The sequence below is a fragment of the Hevea brasiliensis genome, chromosome 11 (genome assembly GCF_030052815.1).
Source record: "Hevea brasiliensis isolate MT/VB/25A 57/8 chromosome 11, ASM3005281v1, whole genome shotgun sequence".
Lineage (NCBI taxonomy): Eukaryota > Viridiplantae > Streptophyta > Magnoliopsida > Malpighiales > Euphorbiaceae > Hevea > Hevea brasiliensis.
In genome coordinates, this window is record NC_079503.1 from 349,069 (window position 1) to 365,712 (window position 16,644).

At 30.1% G+C, this 16,644-nt stretch overlaps 1 protein-coding gene across 1 annotated transcript; it reads right to left on the reverse strand.

Moving 5' to 3' along the window:
• Positions 1 to 318: 318 nt before the first annotated feature.
• Positions 319 to 712, reverse strand: LOC110650360 (flowering-promoting factor 1-like protein 2). Its single transcript, XM_021805300.2, has one exon. It carries the CDS (start codon positions 619 to 621, stop codon positions 319 to 321), a length of 303 nt encoding a protein of 100 aa, XP_021660992.1. The 5' UTR covers positions 622 to 712.
• Between the last annotated feature and the right edge of the window lie 15,932 nt (positions 713 to 16,644).

Below are 16,644 nucleotides of genomic sequence, written 5' to 3' on the forward strand. Positions count from 1 at the left end.
TTGGAGTATGCTGAGATTGGTGCTTTGAATTGAAATTCGAAAATGAAATATTATGAAATTCTCATGCGAAACAAAAACTAATTCAATATTAACTTAAACATAAACCAAACAGTTACAAAACACATACATGGCCAGTAGCTTCCTTCTTATTTTTATATAGTAAACGAAGGAAACAACCTCATCAGCCTGCACAGTCACAGAACTCACAAGGAACAAAACACACCAATCAAAAACAAACTAATATAAAAGGATTGTGCCAGCAGCCTACCACCTAGCACTATATAATATAGAGAGGATCACACGCACGTACAGCTTACGTCACATATTGCGGACGTGGAAGACATTGGGGTTCTTAATCACAATATCGTACATGTAAACCGAGGTGAACTTGGAGAAATCCCTTGGAAGAGAGATTAGGTCAATGGAAGATTGTTTGTGGAATTGGAAGAGGTCAGGGTCCCCCCCATAGTACCTTTCCCACCCTAATTCTCTCAGTATCTGCTCCAGAGAAGAGTAAGAAGATATGACTTGGTCTGTTGGCAAGTGCACCAAAACCTTTCTCTTGGAAGTATTTTGGGTAGTTATTACGCCATTAGGATTGAAAACCCAAACTCCTGACATTCTTTTTTTTTCGGTTGCAGTAGTGTTGTTCTAGTAAATATATATAAATGTATGTATGTTGCTGCAAGGTAGAAGAGAAAGAAAGAGTAGTACAAATAGTGATGGATTGGTGAGTAGTAGTGGGTTGGCGAGTGAAGAAGGGAATTGGAATGGGGGGTTTATATATTGTGCAAGGGGCAGAAAAAACAAGGGGAAAATACTCGGGGAGTGAAGTGGGGTTTAAAGGAGGGTGTTGTTCTTGGGTATGTTTGGCTTTAGGTATAGAATATAGAAACAGTGGGTCCATATGGGTATAAATAAGAGGGTACAGGGATGCCACTAGGGTATGATTTAGGGCACATGTACCATCCATGGGGTTAGGTTTAGGAGGAGAATCCATCTATGTTGTGCGAGCTTTCTTTCTTTGCTTTAGAATACAGAATCACTGGGACACACACAACTTCATGCAAAATATTATTTGCAAAAGTCAATCAACATAAAGATGTTGCACCACTTACATCACGAGTTGTCCACGTGAAGAGAGTTGCTGAGATTGGAAGATTTTTATTTCTTTAAAAAAAAAAAATTCTTTTGGTGGGTTATGGTTAGGCAACTGAAAGGACCATTTTGTGCTTCTATTTTAGACTTTAGTTCTGTTGCATACTCATCATTGGGGATATATACTCTTGAAACCTTAAAAACCCAATTTTTCCCCTTTTCTTCTCAAATCCCTATTTCCCCTTTTGCTTCTTAACCAAGATTCCGTCACCACATTCGACAATTTAATTAAGTGAATTTTAGGTATATAAATTCCCAAAAAAAAATTACACTATTTATTGGTTATAAATAATTAATATTATTTCATATATACATAGCTTATCATATTAGTACTTAATGAAGATTTTTCTTTCTAGAGTCAAATTATATATTTTTTTCCTTTTTTAGGATATTAGATTCAACTTAAATCATGTATCTTTAATTTAATTAATGAGATAGATTATATGATATGCAGAACCTTATTTACAATACAATTTTGATCATAATAAATAATAAAAAAAATTTCTTAATTTATTTAAATGGTAGCTTATCTATATATCCCCTGCTAGTCTGATTTATCTATAGTTGTAGAATTATGCTATGTTCTTTTGGGAGAATATTTATGTCTTCTGGGTCCTATCTTTTTCTATTAGCTAGCATTTTTAAGGTTTTCAATTTAAATTATTCCAATGGATGACATATAATTAACATCTCTCTCTCTCTCTCTTTGTGCAAGCAAACATATTGATTGATGTCAATAGATTCTTACTAAAAGTGTGGAGTAGATTACATGTCATTCTATTTATATAATGAGAACAATATATGAAATTTTCTTTGTTTATATATAATAAAATTTCTTAAAAATTAATGGAATTTATTGGGTTATTATAAATTTTTTATACTATATGAAATAAATATTCAATTTTAGTAGTTTTAATTCTTCTGTTATACTATATATTTGCAATTTAATTTTAAACTTTAGATCACATCGCAGTGAAGATAGAATTATGTTGTGCGAGAAATGAAATGGTCAATTCACAAATAAATGAAGTTTATAGTACGTAATTCTTAGAGGACCACCAAACCAGATTTCACTTATCATTATCAAGTTATAAAAAAAAATTGTATTATTAATTTCACTTATCATTATCAAGTTGTCCACATGAGATCACATGGGCTGAAATGGTCCATGAATGAAGATGACCTCTCTCTGTCAAATCTATCATTCCTGTATGTATGCTTCCACATTTGAACCCTAAATTTCTAAGCTTAATTAATATCAACAACTATTAATTCCTCTATTAATATATTATATATTTTCTATCTATATTACTTAGTTTAAAAATTATTATTTAAAATTGAATTTATAGTATTCACACTCTATACTAAAAGCAGATTGAAATGTCAACAGCTAGTGAAAGGAGGAGGATTTGTTGGTATCAAGAAAACTGAGTCAGCTGGTGGAGTGGTCCTGAAAACCTTTTCAAAATGAAGGAAGGAGGAAAATTTATGTATGGCTTTAGCAATTCAAGGCAGGAGAAGAAGGCTTCTCTTGTTCCTCTTTAGCCAAACCATAAGATCCCAATGATACAGACCCTTCACTTACGTTTGTGATTTGGTTAATCCTCAAAGTGGTGCCTATTTCTTTCTCTTCTTGTTTTTCTTTTCCACTTTATCCAACCACCAACCAACACCTGTTCTTCCTTTCTTTTTAGATGTTATGTGAATTTTTGGATTTGGTTGAACATGTCACCCTCAGCTTAAAGAAAAAGAAAATTGTTTGATTCCATTTTTCTATTGGATAAACTTGCAAACGTAAGTGTGCACAACAGAAGAGTTTTCTATTTTCTTTCCTTTTAATTTTTACAATAATGGGTATATATTTTTAAATTCATTTATAAAGATTAGACTTTAAGGAGGAACTCATCACTTTCAAGTTATATACATCAGTTTCCCACATCCCAGTCATGTGTTTGATCACATTTGTTTGAATTTTGGAGGACAAATTTAGATAAGAGCAAGAATTTCCAATGCCTTTTTATATTTGTCATTTTTTTTTTTTTTTACAAAAAAGGTTCCTTTTAATTAAGTCTATATAAATCTATAAATAAAAGGATATAGTTGGGATGATCACCAGTTTGATTTCAGGCCAAATTCGCTGATTTCAATTTCAATTTTGATTTAATTCAGTGTAGTTAATTAGATTTTGATTCAATATAAAGGTTGAATTTTTTTTTCATTTTTCTAAATAAAAAAAAAAGTCATTTCAAACTTAATCAGACCAGTTGATTCTAATCTAAGTTGAAAGAAATGAAACGGTCTGATTCAAATTATTTGATTGGATTTCAATTTGAGTTTGAGTTTTTGAATTAGACCGTGACCCGTTATAGGTGTAGTGGGACATCATCATGCACAACAAGTCTTAGACTTATTAGAAATATTTTTTTAGAATAAAGAGAGAAAAAGCTGATGGTTACGTATGGTAGCAAACCCAATTTCCGAAGGATGCAAATCATAATTCCTGCCCTACCCCAGAATTTCAATAAAATTGGGATTCGCCTTTGCTTAACTTTTATCTTATTTTTTTTAATTATAATTATAAAGCTTGATGTTCTTATTATAGGCATAAAATTCAATCAAATACATTTGATTGGAAATTAATAGTCCATTTAGACACTCTATCATAATAATTACAACTTAAAAATTTAATTAGAAATAACTCTAAAGAAATTAAAAATATTTCATGTTATATATCTCAATGCTTGACACCCTTGAAGGATCTTGCAATTTCAATAGATTTATGATAACAGAATGAGTGAATTGTGCAAGCCAGTCAGGTTGCGAATGGGATTTTGCTTTTGTTGGTCGGGAACAATTGATTTTAATTAGAATTTAAATTTCTAATTTTTAGACGACTCTAATATCATTAAGTTAAAATTTAGTGGTATATATATCTATAACTATATTATATATAAATGCATGAACGGAGGAGAAACATTAGCATTACTAAAAATGCCCTCTATAATTTATTAATATGACAATAAAAAATAAAATTTAATTGGTTATTAAAAATTAATTTATTTTAAATTTTTATTACTTAAATTAGTTTTAGATTTTATATAAATTTAAAATTTTTAATTCTATTTGCACTTAAATTTTATTTAGTTTTCGCCCAATGAATTTGTTTTATTGCAATTTAAAATAAACAAAAATATCCTTAAATTTTTTATATTATTTATAATATTAAAAGTTTATAATATCAAAAATATAATTAAAATTAAAAAAAATAAAAATAACAATCTTACCTTACTGAAAGGATTTTTTTTACTAAAATTTTGCAATCATTATTAATTCAAAAAGATAAGATTATATCAATATAGTGAAAATTAAAAAAAAAAAGACTTTTTTATTGTATAATTTTTATTTTTTAATTTAATTATATTTTACATATTTTAATATAATTATAATATATTTATTTAAATAGAAAATAATTTTTATTATAAAAGGGTAGTTTAATGTCAGTTATAGTATAGATCATTGGCCATCTAATAGTACAGGGTTTGATAAGTATATATATATATATGTGTGTGTGTATTTTAATAGGATGATTGAAACAAACTCCTTGTATCTTAGTAGAATGCATGTCTAATTTGAAAACAAACATCTTTATTGATTAGCTTCATGCAAACCTTAGTTCCAATAATTAGTTTCAAAAGAGTACTATGCATATGCTTGAAATTCACAATTTTACTACTATAAACATCATTTGTAATACAAGTTCAATAGACACATGACTCCACGTAAAAAACAATCTATAGGAAGATAAATTAAGAATATTAGTTAACCGATAAGAGTGATGTCTTTATTTTGTTGAAACTTTTGACTTCATAATAAAATTGATAAAATTATAAAATTTTGAATAAAATTATAAAAACAAAAATTTTAAGAGAATGAAATTACAAAATTTTAATTATTTAGGCTAAATCGTTATAAAATATAAATCTTTATACTATTTTCAAAAATAGGCAAACCAAACATGTGTTATGTTTTTTTTTTTTTATTATTATTATTCTAATTATAAAGGCTTCTCTATTCTTTTCAACTAAAAATCCATTAAATTATAATATTTAAGAAAATTGATAAAATTATAGGAAAAAAACTAATTTTTAATTCATAATATTAAACTATCTTTATGTTTTTAATTTAATTATTTTTATATAATAAATTATTATTATATTACATTACATATGAGAAATTAACAAAAAAAATATTTATAAAAAATTTTAATTATGAATATGCACAATGTGCAATGCACGGTGCAAAGAAAATCAATTGAAATATATAATTAAAGATTGTAAAAAATATACATAATAATTTAGTATTATGATAATAAAAGATAAATTTTATTTTATTTTAATTGGTTAATAAAATTAAATTAATCAATAAATTAATTAATACAATTTTAATAAATAATAGGAATCTTAGTAGAATTTTAAACCAATTTTCACAAAATTAATTTTATAAATTTTAAAATCACAAATACATGTAATTTAAATGTAATATTAAAAAGTAATTAAATAGTACCTAAGTAAGTTAATCGAAACCATTAATTCAAGAAGTAAAATAAATTTTGAATATAGAAAATTTTCAACAATATATTCTTAAGAAAATATGAAAAAAAATTTATAAAATATTTTAACATTTATTAATTAAATGACATAAAAATTTTATAAAATTATATAAAAAATTAATTTTAAATATTTATAACGAGTGTAACGTAACGTTTTAAAAGGAAATCAGTTCATTAATTAAACGCATAAAATTAATGAGTAATACAGAAAGTGGTGTTGATTAGGAAAATAAGATATGGTGGTATAATTAAGAAGTGATATAGATTTTAATTAGTTATCTAAAGCAATCTAAAAGGAATTATACAGAAGAGCAGCATTAATGAAAGCAGACAGCATAAGTGCTCTTTAACATTATCTTATTAGTCTCATATATAAAAGCAAGATGAAAGGGTACTAATTAGGTAAGGCATAACTTGAATTGGCAAACAAAAATCTAATGTAGCTTAATTAAAAGAAAAGAGAACAAAGATTAACTAATTAAGCTGTATATGCCATATTCCCATTAACTTACTCTGCATAGGGATCTATTCTTTATAACTAACTCCATTTTATTTTAAAGAATAAATTACCAACCACACATTATTAAACGTCTTTTCAGAAATTATTATGTCATTTTACATGATACAATTAATTATTAGACGTTTCTTCAAACAAAAGCTATGATTCTTAATTGGGTGCATGTTTTTTTTTTATATACTAATTATAAGATTATTTTTTAAAAAATTATTTAAGAAACTATTTTTTTCAATCTAATAATGATTAATTCTTGTAAATACTATGAGCTCGATCTATTTTTCAGAGTGAAATTAAGTCGTGAGCTATTTCTTTGATCGCATGTTCTCTCTTGGCTCATGAAAATTTGACTTCAGATAGATACCCTTTGTCAATTGTCATCACAACCTAATGTGTTCGCCCTAACAATGGAATGATGTAACTTTTATAGCGATTGGATTAATGCATATTGGGGTCAGTCTTTCCAACTGTGTTTAAAATCTCTTAAGGAAATATATAATGATAGCTAGCTAGGTCTGAGCCCGTAGTGTAACAAAGTGGCTAGTTTGCTGGTTTAACAACCAAGGCTTTGATGGGTTCTCATCTCAATCAATTTCTCTAAATATAGTGAGACCATCCAAAAATCAATACATAGCCAGAGGAATTCACTCAGCCTGCAAGTTTCAATATCTCACAATCTCCACTGGTATAAGAAGCCCTCAACTTAGATTTCCTCCATTAAGCAGAGGGCATCCCAATAAAAAAACTGGGGGGGATGGGAATTTGGAATCACCATTTTCTCACTAACATGGATTCCAAGGCCTCTTCTTTCCTCTTCCTCGCTATTTTTCCCCTTTTCCTCAACCTCTACGGCCTTCAGTATCACCAAAATCCTTTCTAACTACCCCAACTTTTCCACCTTCAATAATCTGCTAACTCAGATTGGTCTAGCCTAGCAAATCTACAACCGCCAAACCATCACTGTCCTCGTCGTCCCTAATGATGCCTTGGGCACCCATGTGGTTCTGGATTACTATGTGATGTATGTATTTCATATCATTGTTTAGGTATAATTTTACAGCTAATTTACTCTTGTTTATAGCTTTTATATCAGAAATTAGCCTTTATTTAGTTAATTTTACCTTTTCATACTTTTTAGTTTAATTTATAGAATTTATTTATTTTGCTAGTTAAAATGGAGAATTTTAATGATATTTTGATCATGGTAGCTATTTAGAAGAAATCAGAGCTGAATTGCAAAGTTTTAAAGAGAAAGATTTAAAGTTGAGTTTTAAAGAAACAAAAAGTTACACAACCTATGATACAACTTGTGTAGCTTGTGTCGCAAGTTGTGTCGCAGTTAAAAATGAAGTTTTTCTCAGGCCAAAAGTTACACAAGTATGGACACAATCTCATTTTGCCTGTGTTGATGCACCTGATGAATTTTAGCATTTTCCAAAAGGTTACACAACTTGCAACACAACTTGCAACACAACCCGATTCAACTTATGTCATTTTAATGAAAAATGCTGATGTAACATCTTTTCTCCCCTAACCCAATATATCATTTCCCTCCAGAATCTTCTATCTTTTAACTCATTCTAGGGTAGGACCCTGAACTATATAAAAGCTGCTTTTTCTCTTTCTTACCCTAAGGAGAATACAGGGACATTTTTACTAGAAAGAAAAAAGAGAGAGAGGAGCATTCTTAGATCAGTTTTGCAATAGCTGAAGGGACATCTTCAACGTTCCAACAACAGATTCTTCACCATTTTTACTGAGTTTTTCTTTCCCTTAGCTTAGTTTTTCATTTCTTCTTCATTTCTCTACTTGGGTTTGTCTTGAAACCATGTTTAGCAAGTAGAACTTTGAGATTTTAGAGATGAGTATGTAAATATTGCCTTGTAATGTGGTTTATGAACTAATTTAGCTATTTAAATGAGATTTGCTGCAATTTTGATTTACTGCTTATAAGCTTATTATCTTGCTTGATGAAGGAACCTTATTAAGTTCAGTTTTAATCCTTTACAGATGGACTGAAAAATGAATATTTTGGATAGATAATGATGCAATGAACTTGATTTTCTTGGTGTTAGAATAAGCTAAGAAGATTAAGAGGACTTTTAAAATCAATTAGAGCTTTAAATGTTAGTAGTATGCCCTAGAGCATATCATTTAGTATGTATCTTGTACATAGTTTATTAATAAAAGGTAATTTCACTTTTTCGTTTACATAATATATTTATGTGTAATAGCAAAGGTCCATTGATATTTTATTAGAAATTCTATTATTAAGTTGTTAAGAATATGAGTGACAGTATTTCTAGCACAAAGTATCATAAATTAGTTCACAATCGAGGATACTTCACAATAAGGACTTGACTTATCCAGAAAGAGTGTAATCATGTTTGTTCCTAAGGTATTTATATGAAATATAAATAAGATGGAATGGTGAGTCTCATGCCATATAACAAACATGATAGGCACTTATACATGATAAGTAGGTCGAACCAGTGATGCATATGACAAGCACATGGAGTTTACTCCTGTCAATGCATTGTCATATATCATATTAGTGCATATAATCTTTAGACCTGAGATAACACAGTTATCTTGTATATAGGTGGTTTGAGTTTGATACTGCTTTCATACTTGTACTGTGTATGGGTATATGGGCATATGTTGGCTCTTACTAGTTATATATGGAGGTAGGTGTTGATTAAGATGGAATCTGTTACCCTAAGTAAATAGGGATAAAGTCCTATGTTCATTTAATTGTTCTTGATGTTTCAAGTTCTTGGCCAGAACAGACAGATTTAGTCAGAAAAGAGTTTCTGACAAGAAAATTTAATTAATTAAGAACTGGAATTAAAAGAGAACATAATATTCATAGCAAATGGGGTTTGACATAAACCATGACTCTAGCTCAAATTGGAATTTTATAACAGAGAGATTCTAGTGCATGGTAACATATAATTAAAGGTTCATTTAAGGTATTCCTTGTTACTGATTGGGTGGCCATAGCACGCTATACTAGGTGTCAACCATGGTCTATGAGATACCTAAAATAATTTAGAGAAATCATTTACGGTAAGAAAGAGTTCTGATGATATTAAGAGTTAATATCATATCTCATTGTCAATTAGTGATGAGCCTAGTGAGTCGCACACATACACAAGATAATCACAAAGTAATATGTGATTTAATTGATTAATTAAAGAGTTTAATTGATTAATTAAATAGGTTTGGTTTGCAATAAGATTGCAAAGTCCCTAGCATGACTTGAAACCAAATCTAGGTTATTAGATGTATAGTATAAGTTAAATTTATATTTAAAGTGTTTAAATATGAATTTAATTGTGAGAAATTAATTAATAGAGATTAATTAATTAATTTATATTTGATATAAATTGATTTGAAGAGGAGAAATAATGATTTTGGATTGAGAACTCAAAATTACAACATAAGGGTAATTTGGTCATTTCACATGGTAACATGTGGCACCATGAGATGGTGACACATGGCATCATAGTTTGTCATTTGTCTTCCCATCATGCAAGTTGATCAAAGTCAAGATTAAGTCTAGCTTTGACACTTGGCTTAATGTGATTAGGTCAATTAAAAATAAGATGCAATATGGTGGTGACATGTGGCATAGGGTTTAAGTGATTACTTGACCTAATTATAAAAGGTGATGTTATAAGAAAATAAAAATCAGCCAACACTCTTGTATTCTCTCAAAGGTGGCGGCACCTCTTCTTCTCCCTCTCCTATTCATCTTTTCTCATCAATTCAAAGAGAATTGCCCAAATTCCTTTGAATTAAAATTGCGAGAAATTATTTCTAGTGTCCTATACATGCATACAACCTCTCTAAAGGTAAGAACCCAATTTCGAATTGGTTGGCAAAGGCTTGAGAAGCAAATTGGGGGCTGCCCATTGGTGATCTTGGTGTGGACAAGCTAGAGGGACAACACTTGGGGTCCTAAGTGCTTCCTAAAGGTGCCAATCACATCCATAGTGCATCAAAGAGGTTAGTGCTCTAACTCCTTTTTTAAACTAAGGTTTAAATGAATTAATTTGTTAATTCACAATCTTGAATGGCAAACATAGATCCTAATACATATTAAAAGTGTTTTAATATGCAATTGAGCATTGAAATTAATTAGGCACATAATGAATGTGGCATGATGTATGAAACCCTAGAAGGAATTTTTTTAAAAAATTCAATGCTCTAATCTAACAATTAACATGCTTTCGCTCCTCCAATTGGTATCAGAGCCACTATATCTGCCATTTAGATTGTTTAATATGATATTTAATTGTGTGATTTAACCAAATTTTGATTGATTCATTGCTGGTTGGAATGATATATGTGGCGGCATGCTTTGTGCACCAATGGTGCGCATGGTTTGGGTTACCCCAAATGGTGCACATGGTTACTTGGTGATTCTTTATACAATTGTTGTATATGAATTAAGGCCCACACTTAATTAAATTGTTTAATTAAGAATTTTAATCACACAATTAAATTTTGATTCAATTGTTTGAATGAGATTCAAATACGAATTTTTAAATTTGTTTGAATGAGATTCAAATCTGAATTTTTTAGTTGAATATGAGATATTCAATTTAATTTTAGTATGTATGTTTTATTTAATTATTAAATGGTAATATGCATGATGGATGATCATGGACAATAAAAGACCAATGTGATTGGATTTATTTTTTTTATTTTTCTTTGGGTTGTAAAATAATTAATTTTATTTTTGGTGGCATGTATTATAAGTATTGTAATAATTTTGGGTTATAATTTCATTTATTTGAGGACTTTAAAGTCTATATTCTTGTAAATTCACCTTGGTATGCTAAAGATTACAATGTAATTGGATTGCAAGAGCATCAAAGAGGTCAAGAACATTAGTGGGACCAGTGAGAGGAATTCAAGATCAAGTGTTGATTATGTACTCCTTCAGTAACTCTTATAAAATGAATGAATGAAATGCACCTAGGAATGCCCTGATTCAATTCTTGGTGGCTCAGAATTGAATCCCTTAGAAAGTCCATGATCATACCATATTTATTGTTTATCCATGTATACATGAGATGTATGGGATTATATGCAATTATATGATATATGCATGCTAATTGGATAATGTGCAAAGTGAGATCATAATAGTAATTAAGCCAACCACTAAATCTTCCAAACAAATGATTAAGTTGGAAATGGTATAATTAAGGTAATTATATCATGGGCCCTCCATTGAGGCAATTATTTTAAGAAATTTTAAATACTTGCATATGATGCAATTAATTTAAGAGATTTTCTTAAGAATAATTGTTAAGCATGAGATGTTGTAAATATGTCAATAGTTTAGTGGCCAATAATGGATGTACCTGAGGACATTAAAATTATTTGCATGTTTACTGGCTCAATGGGATCAACTTAACTAATGCAAGATAAGTCAATAATGGATGTGCCTGAGATTTTGAGCATTAGGGGTTAGGTAAATGATTGAACCTCACATGAGATGTGATGGGCAAGGAGTTGCTCACTTACAGTTTATTGTAATTCCAATAATGGATGTGCCTGAGGATGATCAATAAGACTATAAGAATTCAATCACCCACTAGAAATCCATCCAACTAGGATTTTCGTTTCCTATTTTGGAAGTATAGGATTTGCTAAGTTAGTGGGATGACCAATTTGATTAAAAGACCATAATCATTTTGGTTAATTATATGATACATTTACTAATTAATCTAGTTATTTTCTGCAGTTAATTTTCTGATAATAATGAGCACACAACAACCACTACCATTCAATATCCTTGCGAGCATACTTGATCATAATACGTTGACGGGACCTAATCTTTCTGATTGGCTAAGAAATTTAAAACTTGTCCTGAACCTAGAATGTATTGGATATATTCTAGACTCAAATGTCCCTAGTCCCTTACCTCCAGAGGCCACTCATGAGGAATATGACACTTTGGACAAGTGGAAGGAGCATGATATGAGAGCCAAGTGTTACATGCTTGCTTCTATGAGTAATGAGTTACAAAAGCAGCATGAGAACATGCAAAGTGCAAGTGAGATCCTCCTTCACCTACAAGAGTTATGTGGTGAGCATAGTAGGAATGCTAGGTATGAGATATCTAAGCAGCTATTTCAAATGAGGATGTCTGAGGAACAGAATGTTAGGGATCATGTTCATAAGATGATTCGGCTTATAGAGCAGCTGGAATATCTTGACTTTAACATGGATTTCCAGCTGTAGACGGATTTGATCCTTTAGTCCCTACCTGAGTCATTTGGAAATTTTGTGACAAATTTTCATATGACTAAGCAGGAATACACCTTGGCTGGTTTACTTAACATGCTTGTTATTGCCCAAAAGAATATGTCAAGCAATAAAGGAAAAGAGGTAGCTTTGATTGTATCTTCTTTTACTGGAAAGTCCAACAAGAAGAAGGACAATAAGAAAAAGAAACCTCAAGTTCTAGGACCTTCCAAGAAGATAGCTATACAGAAAGGGAAGACCAAAGCTGATGGAGGCAAAGGAAAGTGTTTCCACTGCCAGAAGGATGGGCACTGAAAAAAGAACTGCCCAGAGTATCTTGCTTCTTTGAAGGACAAGAAGGATACACCTTCAGAAGGTATGTCTATATCTTGTTATTTAGATGCTGATGATGCTCATAGTTCATCTATAGCTTGGGTTTTAGATATTGGTGCCAGTTCTCACATTTCTTATGATATGCAGAAACTAGCAAACAGTAGCAGCTTGTATGCTCGAGATGTTAGACTCCAGATTGGCGATGGCTCAACTATTGAAGCTTTAGCCATAGGATCTAAATCTTTTTACATGTGTGGACATGTTTTGTGTTTGAATAATACTTTGTATGTGCCTGATGCTTTTAAGAACATCATTTCTATATCTAGTTTGACTAGAAATAGTTATGAATTTCAGTTCACAAATGATGTTTATAATATTTATTTTGGAAATAAATATATTGGCTCGGGTTATATGCATGATGGTCTTTATTATTTGGATAATAATGATAAACACAAAATGAATGCAAGCAATCTAAAAGAATGCAATGCCATGATGAAAATCAACTCAAGTTCAAAATATATTTGGCCCTTAAGATTAGGTCATGTTGCAGAAGATAGGATTGCAAAACTGAAGAAAATGAGGATTTTATCCTCATTGGGTTCTGAACCTACTCCAACTTGTGAATCCTGCCTTCAGGGCAAAATGACTAGATCACCCTTTGTTGAACAAGAACTAAGAGTTGAAAGTATTTTTGAGCTAATACATAGTAATGTATATGGTCCATTTAAGGAAATGGCTAGAGGTAGTTTTCATTACTTTATTACCTTTACTGATGATAAATCAAGGTTTGGGTATTTGTATTTGATGAAATACAAACATTAATCCTTTGAAAAGTTCAAAGAATTTAAATCCAAAGTACAAAATCAAACAGAAAAAAGTATTAAAACTGTCACACCCTACTCCTCATAAGATGTAACATGCTCCTGTAGTACACCTAATGAATTACCGTACTTCGCCTACCGGTAACCCATTAAATATACTATAAGGGATTTTAAAACAATTTTCATTCATTTTTAAATTAGTAGGTAAAATTTTTTTCAGATATTAAAAACATTTATTTAAAGTCTAAACATAAATCTAATTTTTAGATATTTAAAATCTCCGTAATTTTTATAAAAATTTCGGCAGAGTGACATCTGTATTTTGAGAAAACAGTTCTTCAAACCTGAAAATAAAGACACTCCCAATATTTTTCTCAATCAGAACTCTAATATTCAATCTCATTTCACAAATCAACACAAGCAACTCAATATACAGTTTAAATTAAATCAAACATTGAAATATCTCATTAAGATAACAAAATTAATATTTACATTCATGGGAGTATTAAAAATTTAGTAGTACAAAACTTTATAAATATATAAAATCTCAAGATAATATTACAATAATTTGTATTTGATTACATTCCAAAAGTGTATTACAAAAGAGTTGATACAACTGCTCAAATAAAATTACATACATATAATTACAGAATTACATCAAAATCTAATGTACAAGGGTATACCTATGATATACCCGAAGATAGTCTCACTGTGTCTTTCAGTAACCTCGCTCAGCTACTCTATATTTTCTTTCACCTACGACAGCATATAAAGCTATCGCTGAGTGGTGAACTCAGTGGTGCACAAACTAATAATTTAAAACTTAATATAAGTTATGCTTTGACAATTCATAACAAATAAAAATTTAAAATTTCTAAATTCTTCAAAATTCATAACATTCAGAAATCAATATTTTCATTCATGCAATTTATTCATTTGAATAACATCTTGATCAAATAGTAATTCTTTATCTACATTTCTTTTAAATCTCAAAACAATACAAAAATATTTTCAATCACTAACAAATTATTTATTTCAATCACAATTTATCAAACTATGCATAATTTAAAAGGCGTTGCCAACAATTCACACAGTTGAACTCATGACCCAAAATTCAAATAGATGCCGTGTTGTACACCACGACATTTCAAACTCTCCCACTAACGGACGCTAAAAGGGAGGAACAAAGACTAGCTAGTATATATGAGTACTCATTCAAACTCTTCCCCAACTGGCAAGCCAGAGAGGAAGGAACTCGCCCCATCTAGTGGAGGAGATATCTCACTAGACAAGCTAATGAGAATTCACAACATATTTTGCCATGTCAATTGTGGTTTCAAATCATATTCAAAACAATTTCTATTTACTAAGTGTTTACAAACCATTAACATATTGAATCATCATAAATTCATGCTCAAGGTTGGTAACACATCAAACTTAAAATTTACAATCCTCAAAACCATACAATAAATCCTTAAATGCATAAGAAAATTTATATTTAAATTATACAATTTCATTCAATAAGTTAAAATTCTAAACACAACAAAATCATAAGTCATAAAATAAACTTGTTTAAATTAATTTAGAAGTGAAAAGTAACAAAATAGTTAGTTGTGCACAAACTTTATACGAGTCACCTTTTGGCCTTGACTCGATGTCTCGGGTTCTTTCCCTGTATTCTTTTCCACTGAAACATACAGTTTCACAGTGTTTCAGTATCACAATTTATCATAACTCCAAAAATAAATTCAAATCTACTTATATCTAGCTTTAATATGCTAAACTTGACGTTCTTTAAAATTTATATTCCGGGGTTACTATTCATGATACTATTCAAGTCAATTTGTTAACTTTCTAATGCTTAATAGGTATGGAAATTCTAATTTCACCCACATACCACATTTTGGTTACCTAATTTGTTAGTTTTGGTTGTTTTATCAAAACTTAAGTATTTTAGGCACAAATTTCAAATTTTCAGTTTTGGTGTCCTATTTTACACTGTTCCATTGGTCATGTTGTTGTTAGAATTTGATCAAGTTTTCTTCATAGAAATTGTTCCTTATTGTCTTAAATTTATTTCCCTTTTTGAATCACTCCAATTGGAGTTTTGTAGCTCAAGTTATAGCCATTTGAACATGGCTGGCCGGATTAGTCTAACCCAGATTTTCTGGGCACCAACTTGGTTCTGGCAGTTTTAGGTCACTAACTTTGGGTGGCTAAATGACTTGGTTAAGGGCATAATTTGGACTTGCATTCTTCATGAAAGTTGTAGGGCTATATTTCAGCTTTCTACTGGTAAAATTTCAGGTTATTTGGACCTACCTAGCCCAAGTTATGGCTAAATAAACAAACACTGTTTATTTGGTCATTTTTGTACAGGTCAGAACACCCAGTTCCGGATTTGATCAATTCGTTCACTAGGTTTTGGTCACTTTTTGGGCATGATCCCTAAATGAAAAATGTGCCATTTTGTGTCTAGTTTTATTCCCAATTGGGTTCACACCAATTGGGTTAGTAAATTTTCAGTTTTAATCCCTGAAAAGGACCTTGGTCATGGTGCCTGCAGAATGTCCATAACCAATCCGAATTTCCATTTGGTTCCAACACTTCCAACACACCACAATTGGTCACACATGACCATTTTTCAGCTCAAACAAGGTCAAACACACTATTTGACCAATTCTCAAAATTTCATCTCCCAAACCCTAGGTCCAAAACCCTAACTTTCATAAAATTCAAATCTAATGCATTCTAAACACCTATCCATAGTCTACATACATAATTCAACCTAAACAACCATTCAAATGCATCAAATTCACTCATTTCAAGCCCTAACCTACTGTTGGCTGAAATTTATATAGTTCTTTAACATATCATTTGGTTTCATATTTCAACAAATCATCACTCAATCAAGTTGCCTAAGTATGAATATAAAGATACAAAAAGAG